The sequence below is a fragment of the Talpa europaea genome (assembly GCF_964194135.1).
Source record: "Talpa europaea genome assembly, chromosome: X".
Classification (NCBI taxonomy): domain Eukaryota; kingdom Metazoa; phylum Chordata; class Mammalia; order Eulipotyphla; family Talpidae; genus Talpa; species Talpa europaea.
Window position 1 is genome coordinate 95395025 of NC_140081.1, and position 17085 is coordinate 95412109.

Genomic DNA, 17085 nt, shown 5'->3' on the forward strand with positions numbered 1-17085 from the left:
CCACGCGGCGCCGAGCCGGCCGGGCGCTGGGACCTGGGGCTGCGCAGCCAGCACCCTACTCGGCCCCGCCCCGCCCCCTCCTCCCCGCAGCTGCAGGAACGGGGCGGGGCGGCTCAGGCCGGGCCCTGCTCCAGATCGGGGGTCCCCGGGTGTTACCGCCCCCTCGCGCTGGGCGCTGGACATGCACCTGGACTGCGGTGTGCCCAAGTTCGTTGGCCAAGCAGCCGGAGCCAGTGTAGGAGCCCCAAGGTGCCACGCAAGCTGGCACCCCCAGTTGACCCTGCCAATGGCCCCCAGAAGACCGTGTGGTCACCGTTCACACATGGCTGGCCCTCACTGCCAGTGGGCAGGGACGCCATGGCTGCTCCAGGCCCTAGACTCCCCTGGATAGCCTGCTGTCCTCAGCCCCCCAGGACATCAAATGGGGCACCCTCCACTGTCCCACTCCTGAGGTAAGCACGAGGAGGCTGGAGAGTGAGTGGAAAGTTCCAGGGTGGGAAGAAAGGTCAGCACTGGAGACCAGAACCTCAGCCCTGGCTTCCTCCGGGCAAGGGGTGTCGGCTAAGGTTCCCCTTCTGCTCAAACCCTTGGGGAGGAACAAGCCTGTTTCCCCATAGGTGGTTACCACTTCCTGCTGCCGGAAGAGATTCTTCTGCCTCCTTTCTCTCCAGCTTGCACCTGCCCTGTCCTGCACCCTCAGGGCAAGGCCTGAGAGAGCATGGGGGGCAAGCCTCCAGGCCTCCCTTATCCAGGTGTGCTTGGGATTCCCTCCATACCTCGCCACCAACTCAAAGCCACAGCTTTTTTCCAGGGAAAGGGGAAGGCAGGAAACAGGTGACAAGTCGGGCTGAACAGCTGTCTTCAGTTGGTGGAAGGAAATCCCTGGGGTGCATATGGTGGGATAGGGGGAAGGCCTGTGGGCACAAGTGCAAGGGGTCCAGGCCTGTGTGTGCAGGAGCAAGTCAGGTTCTGACAAACGTGGGCACATATCACCTCGACCAACAGCTCTAGAACGAGGGGACACTGTGCAGGCACTTCCTGCCTTTCAACTGTGCACTTTTGCCCAGAAGGGGAAAACATACCTCTCCAGCTCCCTGCCCCCACCCCCACCCCGCCCTCCAGCACCAAGGCCTTTCTCTGAAACACCATGTTTCCACGGGCCTGCGGTTTGAAGGCCTGGGACCGGGCCAGACTCCGGCAGGTCCAACACTCGGACTTCAGGAGCTGAGGTCAGTAGGAGCGCACTGCTCCAAGCCCGGCAGCAAGGCCAGGGAGCCTCCTGCCCCTCCCCAAGCATGCACAGGAGCACCCACGTAGAAACAGCTCCTGTGTCAGAAACCCACGCCTCTCCTCAGCTAACCCCAACACGCGTTGCCCCCTACCCCTCTATCAAGGCCTTAACCTGTCCCCAGAAATCCCGCAAACACGCAACAGAGCCAGGGACAGGGCTCGCACCCTCCTCGGGCCCTACTTTCAGATGCTCTCCTGGGCCCTTTTATATTTCAGAAACTCCTGTGATGCCCTATCCAGCCCCTGCTAAAACGTCAAGCAATTGGTTCTGGCTTTTAGGACACTTGTTTGACATCTGCTCCATCCTTAGCGCCACTGTTCCCCTTCAAAGACTCCCAAAGCCCAGGACAGTGAGGATCCAATGTGCAGGACCTCGGTCAACCTGCGGACAAGTGGCCCCGAGTGATGGCCACGAGGAGGATGGGCTCGGGTCTGCTGCGTGGAGGACCGGCCAGAGGAGACAATGGCGAGGCTGTTACAGCCGCGTACATCAGAGCAAGCACAGATGAAGCTGAACTAGACGGAGAGGCCCCTCCTATCTTCCCGCAAGCCCGCCTTCCAGGAGTTCAACAATGGGGGGCACGGGGATCAACGGTGGGCACCTGTGTGCCCAGGTGCATCCTCTAGGGAGACGTCTCCGGACCCCCAACCAGGCCTAGGGGGCGCTTTCCCACCCGCAATGTGCAGCGGAGGCTCGCAGACTTATTGTGGGAGCCGCCCCTCCCAAAGGCGGGTGCCGCAGACGCGGAGGAAGTGCTGGGCCCACGGGCGGGGAGGGCCGAAGGCTCCCCCTCCGCGAAGCCCCGCCCCGCCCCGCCGCAGCGCCCGCCTCCGCTCCCAAAAGCGAACTGCCAGGAGCGGGGAGGGCGGCCAAGCCACCTCGGGCCTAACAGGGACGCAGGACACGGGGGCCGGGCCGGGCCGGGCCCCAGAGAGCCGGGCGGGAGCAGGAGTGCGCTCCGGGAGACGCCGAGGCTCCTTACCCCCAGAGCTGGGGCGCGGCCGGCGCACTGCGCACGCTCGCCCGGACACTTCCCCGCGCGGGGCCCGTCCCGCCGTCGCCGGCCAATCAGAGCCTGGGAACGGAGCCCGCCGCGCCTTGCGAACCGGAAGGGACTGACGCCGGGCGCGCGGGGCGGGGCGGAGCGCCTCCCCCGCCCCCACAGCTTGCGATCGGAGCCAATCAGAACGAGGCTCTCCGAGTGGGCGCGCCAGCAGGAGCGCGCAAGCGCGTCTTCCCGGGCCCGGCCCCCCCTCCCGCCCCCAGCCTTGGCTTCCGCGCCGGCCGGTGGGTCACGTGCCAGGAGCCAGCCACAGACAACCCGGCTCCAGGCCCGGGTGAGGAATTATTCAGCCCCGCAGGGGCGTGCCTTGCCTTCTGTAGCAGCAGAGGCTGAAGGCAGTGACAGCCCCGCTGGGAGGTTGAGCGGCCCAGTCCCAGGGGCTGGGAGCAAGCGGAGGCGCGGCAACAGCAGGGAGGGCTGGGTGGCAAGGTTGGGGAGTTCATTTTAGGGATAGGCTGAGGCCATCAAAGACGGAGCTCTAGCGTTCGGCAAGAAAGCCCAGTGAAGGATACAAGGCATTCTGCGCCTGTCAAAACCCAGAAAATGTGGGGCTCCCTGGTGGCGCAAGGGGTTAACACACCGCACTAGGAATATGTCGGCAGCCTCTGCAACACGAGTTCGATCCCCGGCCAGGGAGCAACCTACAGGGCGCAACAGACCTCTCCTGCCTCCCCGCTACTCCCCTCACCAGTGGATTTCGTCAGTCTGCCTGTTCTGTTCCCCACTCTGTCTCTGGTGAATCCTCTCACCCCCCCAAAACCTCTGGCCTGTACCCCACTTCTTGTATGTATAATTCAAAAATTTTTCATTATAAAAAAAAGTATCTTTCTAAAAAAAAAAAAAAACCCAGAGAATGTACAACACAAAGGGAAATGAAACCTTGGGCCGTAGTTAATAATAATGCGGGCTCTCTCCCTCTTCTCATTCCCCTTGTAAATAACTTTTAGAAAAATGTGTGTGTAAAAAAAAAAAATGTGGGTGGCCAAGCTCAATGCCCTGATCACATCTGACAGAGAGCGAGCACAGGTTCAACTGGCTCCGACTAGCATGCGTTGGGTGTTGCCCCCAAAATTGGAATCCTCTAAACTAAATCCAGCTGGCCAACTTTAAGATTTATTTATGCATACAAGAACTGGGGTACAGGCCAGAGGTGTTGGGGAGGGGTGAGAGGATTCACCAGAGACAGTGGGGAACAGAACAGGCACACTGACGAAATGCACTGCTGAGGGGAACAGCGGGGGAGACAGAAGAGATCTGCTGCACCATGTGGGTAGATCCCTGGCCAGGGATCTAACTCGTGCTGCAGAGGCTGTGGACAGCTTCACAATTTGCATCTTAACCCCCTGCATCACCAGGGAGGCTCTGGCCAATTTTAAATGCACATTTTTTTTCACCATTAAAAAAAAAAAAAAAACCCAGGGCCTCCCTAGTGGTGCAGGGGTTAAATCTCAGCACTATGAAGCTATCAGCAGCCACTGCAGCACAGTTCAGTCCCCAGCCAGGGGGGTGACCCACCCACATGGTGCAGCAGACCTCTCCTGTCTCCCCGGCTGCTCCCCTCAGCAGTGGATTTCAGTCAGTCTGCCTGTTCTGCTCCCCACTGTCTGGTGAATCCTCTTACCCCTCCCCCGCTCTGCTCAAGAACCCCAGTTCTTGTATGCATAAATAAAAATTCTAAAAAAAATAAAAACCAGTTATCAGTATTGGCTCAACAATTGCAACACTTAATGCAGAATGTTACTATCAGACCCCAGGGACTCTGCCACTGACTGCTCGCCTTTCCTGTAAGCCCTAAACTGTACTGAAGTATTATTTTCAAATAAAGGCTTAGGTTATGGAGTAGATTCAAGAGTATGTCAAACACTCAGAACTAACCTCACAGGGTGAAGTTAGGGTTGCCACTCTGGTCACTCCCCAGCCAGGACACCTGTAACCAGTCCCATGAGCAAGTGGAGTTATGCATGTGGAGCCCAGCAAGGCAGTGGCAGAGTGCCTAACAGCGTGGGGGTCACTGGCAGCACCCCAGAGCCTCCTTCCCCAGGGCCCAAAGATACTAAGCCCATCAGACTTGGGAACCCTACCCCCAAAGCCCTGACAAGGCTCCCCTCTTCTCCCCTGGGCTGGGCAGGACATACTGTGCCCAAAGGATTCCAGATTCGCATCCACAGGGACACTGAGGGGCCAGAGGGAGGCATGCACCCCTCAAAGGTGCACACTTGCATGCACAAACTCCCCGAGGCCACTGGGTGAAGTTTATTGGGAAACCCTGTGAGGTGGGACAGGGCGGGGCAGGCCAGGGCAGGGAGAAGAGAGCGCAGGCTCTAGGAGGCCGAGTCTGAGGCCTCTGAGCTGTCCTTGATGTCGGTGCTCTCTGTGGTCTCGCTGACCTCACTGAGGTCTTTGCTGTCACCACCGCTGTCCTCAGCCGCCAGGCCCTTCTCCTCAGCACAGGCCTCTCCCGGGCTCGGAAGCGCGCTGCCCTTGCTCTCCACCTTGTTCTCGATGGAACCCAGCACCGCGTGCCGGCCCTTCTCCTTCAGCTCCAGGTGCCGCCTCAGCTGTCACCAGGAGCCCAGGGGAGCAGGAGGGAAGAGACAGCGCCTAAGTCTCTGGACCACAGCGGCCCTCTCTAGCTGCCCATGCCGGGAGGCTGCACGGGTCGCTCAATGGGGGGTGAAGGTATAGGCAAGGCTGGGGCAGGAAACAGGGCTGGGCTGGGAGACCGGCTTGAATCCTGGCTCTGACCCCTGGGCCCATCCCCTCACCCATGCGGGAGGTGTGGGGTGGGGGGGGGTTCACACCACCCTCCCCCAGGCTGCTGCAAAGTCCTTTGAATGATCTTGGCATTCCAAGGAGTCTCCTAGAGAACCTCAACTTTCTCCTCAGCCCACTGTTGGCTCACCCCTGATCCTCTGGATGGCTGGATCTCCCTAGAACCCCCTGGCCTCAGGGCACCGCCTCCTCCACCTGTTGCCACTCCTGGGGTGGTACAGGTGTCTTTCTCAGAGAATATGATCTTGGGCCCACGGCCTTCTTCAAAGCCTAGGGGAGTGCCCATTCCCCCACCTCACAGCTTGGAAACTGAGAGGACGAGGCCACGGCTCCTGGCAACGTGGCTGCACGGGCTGGCACCCAGTCCAGCTCAATCGGCCACCAGGGGCCTCCCCACCTGCCCTGCCAGCCCCCTGCGGGGCCCACCCCGGCCCAGGCTCTCACCTCCTCAGCCATCTGGGTGAGGTCGCGCTTCATTGCATACGCGTCTTCCCCATCTGCGTAGTACTTGGGCTCCACCTCGCTGATCCTAGGCACAGGGAGATGAGCCACATCAGGAAATGCTCCTCAGCCTAGAGCACCTCGCGTCATCTCCCTACCGCCCCCCCCCGCCCCTCCAGAGACAGCAAGCTGTTTCCAGCCCTCTGCTGTCCAGCAGTAAGTAGTGCCCAGTGCTTTGACCCCCACCTCCAGCCTGTCACCATCTTGCCCCGATAAGCTGGCCACCCAGGAGCTGTTTCTGTGGTTTCCCCTTCCGCCAGCTCCTGTCACTGAGCACACACAGCGGTCCCTAAGCCTGGCAGTCACTCAGGTGGCCTGGCCCCTGACCCAAGCAGCTCAGGGCCAGGCCTACGCTAGTAGGTTTGTGCACAGACTTGGGCGGCCTGCCCCCCAAGACCCCAGAAGTGTTGACCACCAGACACTTCCTCTGATGCCCAGCCCAGAGCCGCTGCTCTTTCCAGCTATCCCTCCCTCCTCACGCCCCACCTGACTGAAGCCCAGGATCTTCTCCACAGGACCCCACAAGCAGTCCCTGAACCTCAATTCCAAATGGCTTTCTGTGCTGTGTAGTGGGCACAGCCACGCTCCACCAGACTCTGCCCATCCTGTGTTGGGCTCACAGATGCCCTGAGCAAACCTGTCTTTAGCCACTAGGACTCCCGAGGCACTCGAGAACTGCCCCTGCTGCTGCTGCTGGCCCTTCCTGACAGCTCCTGTCACTGAGCACACACAGCGGTCCCTAAGCTTGGCAGTCACTCAGGTGGCCTGGCCCCTGACCCTCCTGAAAGCTTGGAAACTGAGGGGAAGAGGCCACAGCTCCTGGCAACATGGCTGCACGGGCTGGCACCCAGCCCGGCCACCTGTAGCTCCACATCCTCCTTCCTCCCAGGCCCACTCAGATGCTTTGAGAGCATGAGCTCCTGTTCACGTCCTAGGCCCTCATCTCGCTACTCCCAGGTCTTTGCTAAAACCTTTTCCCTGAAATGCCTACGTGCCCTTCCCCATGCTGCCCTTCCACTAGCCCAGACAGCACGCAGCGCTTGCTCCTCCCCTAAGCGAGAGGCACCAAATGGGCTCCTGTATGACAACATGCCCCGGCCAGCGGCAGCAAAGAGATGCGTCACCACCAAGTGGACAAGAGCCCAGGCGGTGGCTAAGATTCATAGTCTGCTCCCCATTTCAGTTGATTCAAAGTCTTTCCTCTGGTCACCCTGCCCCCCTGCCTGGAAGGCAGCTGAGTCCTTGTCAGGAGCCAGGAGGAGCCAGACCTGGGCCCACCCGCACTCCACTAGAAAAATCTTGGTCTACTTACTGGAAGTTGAGGGTGTTGGAATAGAGGTGCAGCGCGGCTCGGTTACTGCAGGGAACAAGGTGCTGCTGAGCTGCAGGCTCAGCCAGGGAGGGACACTGTGTCCAGGCCCCGCCCTCCCCCTCGGCCCCCACCCCACTAACCCCACAGCCCGGGCCTCCAAAAGCCAGGGTACCCACGACCCACATGAAGACCGTATCTACCCCCCTCCCCTTGGCCCCAGCTTCCACCTCTTCCTGACATGCAGGGAGACGTATTTGGCGTTGAAGTTCTCTATCATGGCTCGGGAGGCCTGGTCCATCAGCTTCTGTGCCAGGCCCAGGCGCCGATGGGAACGTTTCACAGCCTGGCAGGAGAAGGGTGGGCAGGGGCTGGGACCTTGGGCTGCCCCCACCAACCCCACCTCCACCCCGTCTGCACCCAGGGAGGTCCTACACACCAGGGAGGTGATATGGCCGTGGGGCACATCATCTGGGTCCTCTTCCCTAGAGTGAGAAGAAAGGAGAGACCTGGCATGGGGGGGAGCAGGGGCCTTCAAAACCCTACGCAGCAGGCAAAAGCTGCGTGCAGAGTGCACGCACATTGCTAAGTGATGGTGAGTTAGCAGAACCTGGAGTCATGGGGGCCTGCTCCACCTAAATGCAGAAGGCACTCTGAAAAGGTTGTGTACTTTCCGGTTCCAACTACATGACATTCTGGAAAAGGGGTGACTTCGGAGACTGTCAAGAGATCAGCGGGGGGTGCAGCACAGGGAAGTCTTAGAGCAGAGAGCGCTCTCAGTGATACATTCGTCCCAATGCACAGACTCCACCAGAACACAAACACTGAAGCAAAGTGGTGTGTGGTGTTCAGAACAATATAGCAAGCCCAGGTCAATGGCAGAAGACCAATGGCCCCCAGGATGTTACTAACAGGAAATGGGGGGGCTTCCCCGGTGGCGCAGCGGTTGAGCGCTGGGTTGCGAAGCTGCCTGCAGACTCTGCGGCGCCGGTTCGATCCCCGGCTGCTCCCCGGCCACCGGAGGAGGGTCCCGCATGGCGCGCAGACCTCTCCTGCCGCCTGCTGCTCCCCTCAGCAGTGTCCTTCGGTCCTTCTGCCTGCTCTGCTCCCCGCTCTGGCTCTGGTGGATTCTCTCACCCTCCCGCGCTTCTGACTGTCCCCAGTGCTTGTATAAATAAATAATTAAATCTTGTATAAATAAATAAAACTAACAGGAAATGGGGAGGGGAGGGGAGGCCTGGCGTGGCAAGGGGACTTGCCGCTCAGTTTTCCTGTGTACCTATCAGTGAACGGAAAAAAAAAAAATCTAGTAATTAGCTGAAAAAGAAACAAAAAACCCACCCAGGCAGCATCCACCAGACAGGTGGGGTGTGGGTGCTCCCCTGCCCTCTGTGGCAACTCACATTTTGGCCAGGACGTACCCCACAATCTTCCCATTCTCATCTTCAGCGATGTAGGAGAGCTGGTGGGCGGAGGAGAAGGGGTCAGAGCAGCGGATCTGTCAGCCGCAGACACCTGCTGCCAGTGCACCGCCGCGGGGGGCGAGTCCCGGAGGCCCAAGCCCTGTGCTGCGCCCAAAAGACGCACGCGGGCGCAACCCCGCCCCCACCCCTGCCGTACTCGACACCCCCGATTCGGGTCTCTCCTGTCCTTTGGGCACTCACCGCCCCTACTCCGCCCCAGCTGAAAACAAGGGAGCCTCGTCCACTCGGATCCCGGGCGCCGTCCGCCAGGGCCACCGAGGCCGGCTCTTCCTAGGGCCCGTCCCCGACCCCCAATTCCCAGGCCGCCCACCTGGGGCCAGGAGAGGCCGTGGTAGAAGTAGTACTTCATCTGGTAGTTCTCGGGCAGGCACAGGAGGTTGCAGTGCTGCATGTTCATCAGGTCCTCTGGCTGCCGGGAGGGCGGCACACGGTCAGGCGCGGCGACGCGGTAGGCCGCGGTCGGGCCAGAACCCCGCTCCCGGCCGTCTGCTCCCCCCCGTCCCGGCGCGGCGCGTGTGTGTCGGGGCTCTGGCCCGGCTCCGGGGGCGAACGGGAGCGCCGGGCGGCGGCCGGGCCCCTCCCGCAGATGCCCGCGTCACAGCGAGCGAGGGTCCGCGGCGGGGCCCCCGCACGCCCACGGCCGGCCCGGGCTCGGAGGGGCCCCTCGCGAGCATGCGCACGCGGCCCGGGCCCGCACCCACGCGGCGCGGACGGCCGCGGCCGCCGGCGCTCACCCTCGCATTGCGGATGTTCATAACGGCGGCGGGCTCGCGGCCCCACGGGTCGCGATCGCGCAGTCGGCGGCCGCCGCGCTCCGAAGTGTCGCCGGGCGGCCGGGCCGGGGCTGCGACGGGAGCTGGGGCCGGGCTCGCGGGGGCGGCGGCGGAAGAGGCGGCGCGCGCCGGCCGGGCCACCGGGCGGAAGTGCGCGGCCACCGGGCCCGCCCTCCCGGCCGCTCGGCCAATGCGCGGGGCGGGCCCGCGGGCGGGGCGGAGCGCGTGGGACGCGGCGCGGGGCGCCCGGGCGCGCCCCCCCCCACCGCGCCCAAGCTGGCTCCGGCGCCAGGGCTCGCTGGGGGGAGGGGTGCTGGCCCGGCGGGCGAGGCGGCGGAGATCGGGACGAGCGGGTGCCCCCCGGTCCAGCGGCGGCCACCCCCTCCCGCCAACCCACAGACACGCGCACACACGCACGGCGGGAAGGGTCAACTTTATTCCGTGCCCCGGCGGGCGAGGGACGGGGCGGCGGGCGGGGGCGCGGGGGCCGGGCCGGGGCGGCTCAGCAGGGCGTCCAGCAGCTCCTCGCACATCGCCAGGCACCGAGGGACGTGGAAGCAGCCTGTGGGGAGAGGCGCAGCATCGTGCCCGCGCCCCAGCGGCCCCGCCCCGTCCCCCGCTGCACTCACCTTTGAAAGGGCCCCCTTTGACGGTGAGGGCGACCTTCCCCTCCTGGTTCAGGTAGCCGAACCATTCCCCAAATTCGGGATCGCGAAACTGCAATGACAGGGACGCCGTGGCAGCAGCGCCAGCCGGAGCGGGCCAGCTGCCAAAGCTCAGAGGGGGGGGCTCACTGTCCCCGCTGCCTGGCTGCGGGGGCTCTGCGCCCAGGAAGGGGGGCTCCCGAATCACTGCTCTTAAGCTCAAGCGAAGGCTTGGACAGAGATGAAGGCCAGAGGCTTCCTTTCCCTCTCTCCGCAGGTCCTGGGAGGCAGCGGGCAGCCTGCATTCCGATGGCCCTGGGGGGTGGCAGCATGCCTGGGGGGTAAGGCGCGCAGCAAGGACTAGAAAGACACCCCCTCCCGGAATACAGAAAGATTCCACAGCTGCACCGCGCTGGCAGTGCAACGACTGTACATCCTTATCCCAGTCCCCCCAGCGAGCTGAGGGCTCAGTGTATGAAGTCGCACTTAGATAAAGTTGGTGTGAAGAGAGGACCAAAGAGGGCACCGCCCTCCCTCTTGTAACAGTCACTCACGCGCCCCCACCCAGCTGCCTGCACCCACAGGCAGGCTTCTGCCCACACCTCTGCTGCGCAGGCGGGTCCGTGCCCCCAGGCTCCCCGAGTCCTGCTCTAGGCCCATCTTCCCACCCCGGCGAGGCTTCAGTGGACCCCTTCTCAGAAAACCGTGGAAGAACCGAGTGACATCAAAGCCTCTTGCCAAAGCGTCCTTGTCCAGCCTCCCTAGGACGCAGCCTGCCCGCTCTCCCTCCCACGATCGTGAGACTCGTGCTCCCTCCTTCAGTTACACCGTCCACACCATCACTTCTTGTCCCGCTACTTGATCCCATACAGGAAGAGACGGGAGCATGGAACTGTTTTCCTGTCCAGGTTTTCCTTGAGTGTCTCACTTCTGGCCTTTTGGGTTCTCGTCCTGGTTAGGCGCGGCTCACCACGCGGCCGCTAGCTCCGGGAAGGGTTGAATGCCGTCTCCAGCGCAGTGACACGTATTCCTCACATTTCACTTTCTAGAGTCGAAAGCAGTCACCTCCCCCACACCTCCTCGCAAATGTCCTCGACCTCTACATACAGCCCGGGTCCCACGCCTCCTGGGTTTGCGCGTGGCGGCCGCGCGCCATGTCCGCAGCGGCTGCTGATGGCGAGTCCTACTGACACGTCTGGGATTTCAACCAGGACGAAGTCGAGTGCTTCCAAGCCCACCGCCGCTCGCAGCCGCCAGTCATAATGGAAGCACATCATGGCTTTCAGCTACGAAAGTGGAGTGGCCCCACTTTTCAGAGCCCCCGAGGCCCCAGCATAAGCGCCCGGGCTACAGTCGCGGTGGGGGGGGTGGGCGCGCGAGGCAAGGGGGCTTCACCTGGAGTGAACCTTCCTCGCGGCGCTCGGGCCCTTCGCTCTGCACCCCCGCCTCATCCAGCCGGCAGTTCCCGTCCAGCCTCTCTGCTAATTCTAGGCTAATCCTCGCCTCCTTTGCTGGGTCCTCCTAGCTTCCTCCCCCTCCCCTCCTCCGCCCCAAGGCTGACCAGGTCCGGGCTGGCAGCATGGTCTTTATTCTTAAGACGGTGGCCAGCCCAGACGCCTCCCGTGAGACCACTCTCACTGTTGTGCCCGCTGCAGCGCCCAACGCGCCAGGCACCGGCCTCACTGCCCGTCCCCAGAGGCCCACATCAAACCAGGAAGTCTTGCTTTCCACACCGTTCCCTCCGACCTGCCCCCCAGGCCCCGACCCCGCTCCACCTTCCACAGCTCTGCCTAGGTCTCTATGTGGGCTGGCTTACTTGTTTACGGTCTGCCCCACCCCCCACTGCAATCTGACCTCTAGGGGGCAGGGGCGGGAGGCCGGACCTCCAGGAACTCTCAGACCAGCAGAGGAACTGTGCCCAGTGAGGAAGGAAGAAGGCTGCGCGGCTGAGCCTCCCCCAGCACCCCCAGGCTTAGCAGCCTCCGCAGCCCCCCAGGTTCAGCAGCCTCCCCAGCCCCGCCAGGCTGGCCTGCTGCCTCCCCTCATGCCCCTGCCAAGCCAGCTCACCTGGCAGAAGGTGTACTCTGCCACCTGGTAGAAGAGGCGCAGCAAGGCAGGGTCTCCACTGTCGCTGTAGCCCATGAGGAAGGCGATCATGGCCTCACTGTGCGGCCACCACAGTTTCATGGCCCACTCCAGCTGAGAGCAGAGGCGGGCGTCTCAGCCTCCACAGCGGACCCCAGCCTTCAGGTCCTCAGTCACCCCAACTGGCCAAGTACTTGTAGCTTAGTTATGGAATGGAGATCTCTAGGGCCTCAATGGCTCCTCAAAATGGGACGAGCTCCTTGGCCCAATGCACCCCAAGCAGCCCCCTAAAGGTCAGGGGCAGGACGGGCTCTCTAAGCCCGGGGAGTCAAAACCTGGTCTACCTCTCCAGTCTGCCTAAAGTCCTCTGCGAACAGCTCCCGCCGGAAGCAGGGACAGCCCTGCCGTGCGAGTCTGCAGGGCCCAGGCACAGTCGGAGGCAAAGACCCCATCGGAGCAAACCTGCTCCCCCTGCCGACACCTTAGAGCCACCTGGAGAGACACTGTCTCACAGACAGGGGCTGCTCCGCCCATGCCTCCTGTGCACCGAGGTCCAGAGTGGGGTCATGGGGTTGGACGCAGCCCTGTCACTTCCACCAGGCCCACTCGGGGGTAGGACCCCGTGCGGAGCCCGGACCCCCTTTTAAAGTGGGTGACGACAGCTCCCACCTCTCTGGGCAGAGCCTGGAACAGGCCAGTGCGGCCCCCACCTGGGTAGGGCAGAGGCCGTCAGCGTCCTGGAAGCAGAAGAGGCCCCCGTGCGCAGGGTCCCACCCAGAGCGGAAAGGCAACAACAGGAACTTTTCAATAACGTGGGCTCGAAGTTCAGGGTCACCCTTCCGGAGGGCGTGACGGAGCAGGAACCAGCCGGCTTCTAGTGCGTGACCTGGTGAGGGCGGGGGGGGGGGGAGGCACAGCTCCCCCACCCCAAGCAGGGGGCTCGACCTCTGCACTAACCACAGCGGGGAGCTGCTCTGAACACCCCCCCCCCGCGGCCACCCCGCGCAGAAGGCTGGCCTGTTGGCTGGTAGTCCCTGCAGTCTCTCCTGCTGCTGCCCCCCCACCCCCGGCAGCCTGTCCCCTTCTCTGCCTGATCCTGATGGAGGGTGGAAGCCCTAGACCGCGGCTGTGTCGGCCCTGCCTGCCCCTCACCTGGATTCTGCAGTCTCCCCAGGCAACCAGAAAGCTCCTCGCCATCTTCGGACACGTTCTCCAGCACAGCCTGGCCATTCCGCTGAGGGCGCGGCGAGTAGGTGGTCCGGCCTTCGACTGTCCCCCGGGAACCCCTCCCTCCCCCGCTGCACGTTTGGGCTGCCACAGGGGCCTGCGTGGCCATGCGTCCTACTCCGGGGCTCGGGGCCCTCCCTCAGCCTGCGGCCCACAGGCTCTCTGCCCCGTAGGGGTGGGTGAGCATGGCTCCCCCGGGGTCTTGGCCGCCCCTGACCCCGGCCAAAGCTGCCCGTGTGTGTCTACACAAGAAGCCAGCAGGGCCCAGCTCCATCGGGGAGGCGGAGGAGGCGCCCCAAGGGGTGGAGGGGGGTGGCCCTGCCCTTCAGCTGCCGGGCCCTGTCTAATTCCGTGTCAGCCTCGCGCCCCTACCTGGACGTGCCGCAGCAGCCTCTGGGCGCACCAGTCCCCCAGCTCTGCATAGCTGCCCGCCAACACTTCGTCCGCCTCCCCAAGTTCTTCCACCAGGTTCAGCAACATCATGGGCACCGCCATGGGCTCTGAGGGAGGGGTCCCCGGGAGCTGGGGCCGGCCCAGCCCCGACGGGTCCTCCCGCACCCAGCGGACAATCTGATCCATCATCTCCACCGCTTCCCTCTGGGTGGGAGGCAGACGGGCAAGGGGCACCTCAGGCTGAGGCTGCACCTCACGGGGTCCCATCCCGTGTGGTCTGCTCCCCCAGGTCTGGGCCTGCAGGGCCCCCCAGGACTGGGTCTGGGGTGGGAGAGCCCTGTCCTCCCCCGCACTGGCAGGACACCACCAAGGACCTCCTCTGGGCTTGGCCCCGGGTTGGCTGCTGGGGGTCAGGCCAGTTTCCCCCCACCCCCTGCCTCTGGGGCTCCCAGGCTGGGTGGAGGGAGGGCAGCTACTCCCAAGCAGTTGGAGGGGTCTGAAAGCACAAAAGGTCCCAAGGAGGAGGCACAGGGGCCGCCCGGGGCTTCTCTGGGGGCACGCGGCTGGACGTCAGAGGTGACTGTCAGGGAGGAGCGCCCACAGACACATGATGATGATCCAGTGAGGGAAGAGGGGTGCCCCAGGGCCGTGGCGGCAGAGAGGAAGACCGAGCAGGGGAGGGGCTGGCCCCTGGCCCGGGACGCCTCGGATGGCAATGGGGCAGGCGACCCCAGGGCGCCCTCCCCCCAGGCACCTGGTACCGCGCCTCCCCTGTGACCCGCCACAGCTCGTTCATAGCCATGGTGTAGAAGCACTCGCTGAAGATGGTGCGCTGCACCTTGACCGGGCGGCCATCCCGCGTCAGCACAAAGGCGCACTTCTTCCCGGGAGGTGCCACTCGGGCATAACGCAGCAGAAATTCACCACCTGGTGGGTGGGAAGTTGGCATGGCAGAACTCAGGTGACGACCCGCCTTTCCCGCCCACCTTTGAACATCCCCAGGCCCTTCCCTGCTGCTAAGGCGCCTCCCGGATCGCCTCTCGGCCGCTTGGCTCAGCCCAAGTGCAGGCTCCTCTAGGACTGGGCACGCAGGCCCCACCAAGAACACTGGCAAGGCCTCTGGGCATGGGGCAGGAAGGGCACACCTGCTTTAGCCGAGTCCAGAAGCTCAGGGCGGTGGAAGCGCTCGAACTTGCGGAACAGGCGGCAGTACATCCACACCTGGTGGGGAGCGGGGGCACGTGGCTTCAGCAGAGAGTAGTGGGGTGCTCCAGGCTGAGAGGAGGGGAGTCCTGAGTGCGAGTGCCTCTCCCGTGGGGGGAAAACGGGATGGGCCTTGTGCGCGTATGGACAGAGGGAGGACAGGCCAAGACCACTCCAGCACCATCCCCCGGGTGACCTGCAGGCCTACCTGCCTCCCCTGCAGCCAGACATACTTGAGGTCATCGTACACCTGCCCGTCTCGGCCCAGGCACGTGAAGAAGCCCCTGTGGGGCGGATGGCACCTTAGCAAAGGGGGAAACTGCCTGCGCACGCCCTATCCGGGGACCCACTGCCCCATTGCGGACCAGCAGATCTGAGTGAGGTGGGGGCCCGGGGTGGGGGTGGGGTGCGAAGAGCCCGCCAAGGGTCCTGGGAGGAAAGGTGCGGCGCACCCATACTCCTGGTCGTGGGAGTGCGCCATCCAGAAAGCCACCACGCGGTCCAGTTCCTGCCCCACAAGCTCCTTCCAGGCCTGCAGCCGCTCCCGTTCCTTCTCCATGTCCTGGGGGAACCCCTGATTTGGAGCCACAGCTCCCCCCACGCACCTCCCATCTTCCCAGGTCCCATCTCCTCAGTGGGCTCCTGTGTGCCCCAGGGGGCCCCCGGCTGGAGCCAGCCCCAGGGCCGCCTCCCCCTGGCCTTGGCACCCAGCCCTCTGGGTTCTCCCCCGACCCTGTGCGGGGCTGCTCCCTGGCACCAGACCAGCCTCAGGGCTGTCCCCACTGTCCCTGGGACCCTCAGGACAGCCCCCCACCACGGGGCCCACCACTGGGCTGCCACACTCGGAGACCCCCGCTCACCCTCACTGCCAGGAAGCCAGAGAGAGCTGGTCGCGGTCCCGTGACCGTCACTCAGCTGACCCAGCCGCGCCCCACCCACCCCCTCCGGGGATTCAGCAGGGTCCAGGGGCGGGGCCCGCGACGGGGCGGGGTCTGTCGGCCGCGCAGACCCGCCTCCACACCCCGGCTCCGCCCACGATCGGCTTGGCGGCGACCCCGGCGCCGCAGTCCGTGGAGCTCCGCGCTGGCCTCTGCTGTGCACGCCGGGTTCCAGATCCGCCTGGTGGGGACGGAGAGCTAGCCGGGTGCCCCAGGCGAGGCGGGGCTGACTTTCCACCCCAGCCACCTCTCCCCGCCTTAAACCGCGACCCCCCCACCCCCGTGGCTCCTGCAAGGCCAAGGCCGCGGGGCACAGGTGCAGTTGGAGAGGGGCCCCCCTCTGACCTGAACCCCCACAGGTGGCAGTCCTGTGATGAATTCCTTGCTCGCTGAGGGCGTCAGCGCTTAGTGGCCCGCGACTGCTGGTGGGTGCTGACTTCTTCACTCAAACCATCCAGCTGCACGGCAGGTAAGAGTGGGTGTCTGAAGACTAGTCTGCCCTCAGGCCCCCCAAGTTGGCCAGGCCTGTCTTCCAGCACCCAGATCTGCTTAGCCTGGCTCTGTGACTGTCTGACCAGATCAGATGCTCCCGGGAAGGTTAGCTGAGCTATCTCCCCACATTCCCTGCCAAGGGCAGAAACCCAGGGAGGGAATAGTCCAGAGGCCCTGCGTGCCCAGCATGGTCCAGGGAGCTTGGACTTCTGGGTTGGCTCCCACTGTTGGGCGCCGGTCTTTGGGGTCACCGTCACTGCCTCCTTCCAGGCTCCTGCTATGTACGGGCTAACCCACCCGCCAAATAATCCCGTTTTGCGATGCTGGCATTAAGAGTGACCTGCCTGGCCAGCAGGTAGGTGGACACTGGCTTTCCTGTGTCCCCTCCAGCCTCCATTGTGGCTTACGCTTCCGAGGGCCGAGCCGGGCTTGTGTTGCCCGCCCTGCTCATGTTATCTCTGGGATCCCTTCTTGTCCAGCTCTCCCTTCCTCCCTGTGCTCTGTCCTCAGGCCTAGCTCAGGACAAGCCTTGGCATGTGGAAGGTTCTAAGGTTCATAGGGGTGGGCCCCCTGGGCCTGGGTACAGTGGACGGGGCCTCTCTTCCCCAAGGCTCGGGAAGGAATTTGTTCAGACTCCAGGCCCGATGTTGAGAGCAGCCTGTGGGCCTCCACATCCAGAGGGCCATGCTGGCAGCCTTGAGGCCAGGGCGGGGAGGGGCGGGTGGGCAGGACCCTCCACCTGGCCCAGACTGTGTGCACCTGGCCTCGTATCACGTGACCGCCTATCTGCACAGGCCCCTCCTGTTCTGGAGCCAACCCCACACTGGCCAGATGGGCCGCAGGGCTCCTGCCGCTCCCCTCTGAAGGTCACCTGCCTGTCCCCACCCCACCCCCAGGGCCGGGCTCCGTC

General features: G+C 63.9%; 2 protein-coding genes across 3 annotated transcripts; both read right to left on the minus strand.

Annotated features, from left to right (window-relative positions):
- Positions 1-4527: 4527 nt before the first annotated feature.
- NAA10 (N-alpha-acetyltransferase 10, NatA catalytic subunit) lies at positions 4528-9258 on the minus strand. Its single transcript, XM_084258682.1, has 8 exons — positions 9155-9258; positions 8731-8829; positions 8340-8398; positions 7376-7421; positions 7167-7282; positions 6940-6984; positions 5571-5655; positions 4528-4912 (listed from the first exon to the last, which is right to left on the minus strand). The coding sequence occupies exons 1-8, from the start codon at positions 9173-9175 to the stop codon at positions 4676-4678; spliced, it is 708 nt and encodes a 235-aa protein (XP_084114808.1). The 5' UTR covers positions 9176-9258; the 3' UTR covers positions 4528-4675.
- A 362-nt stretch (positions 9259-9620) lies between these two features.
- Positions 9621-15307, minus strand: RENBP (renin binding protein; the record flags this gene model as incomplete). Of its 2 annotated transcripts, none has more annotated exons than XM_084258681.1 (10): positions 9621-9755; positions 9823-9910; positions 11905-12036; positions 12633-12808; positions 13075-13156; positions 13522-13746; positions 14297-14469; positions 14688-14763; positions 14954-15029; positions 15198-15307. In XM_084258681.1, 10 exons carry the CDS (start codon positions 15302-15304, stop codon positions 9628-9630), a joined length of 1263 nt encoding a protein of 420 aa, XP_084114807.1. In that variant the 3' UTR covers positions 9621-9627. The 2 variants fall into 2 exon arrangements, with proteins under 2 accessions (XP_084114807.1, XP_084114806.1); XM_084258680.1 differs by having other exon boundaries at positions 14996-15029; positions 15198-15304.
- Between the last annotated feature and the right edge of the window lie 1778 nt (positions 15308-17085).

Bases quoted from the DNA above. Each gene is read 5' to 3' on its own strand.
- NAA10 (XM_084258682.1), bottom strand. From the start codon at position 9,175: ATGAACATCCGCAATGCGAGG. The intron at 7,422-8,339 runs GTGAGTTGCCAC...TTCTCACTCTAG, and splicing joins GGGTACGTCCTGGCCAAAAT to GGAAGAGGACCCAGATGATG. The intron at 7,283-7,375 runs GTGTGTAGGACC...TTCTCCTGCCAG, and splicing joins ACGGCCATATCACCTCCCTG to GCTGTGAAACGTTCCCATCG.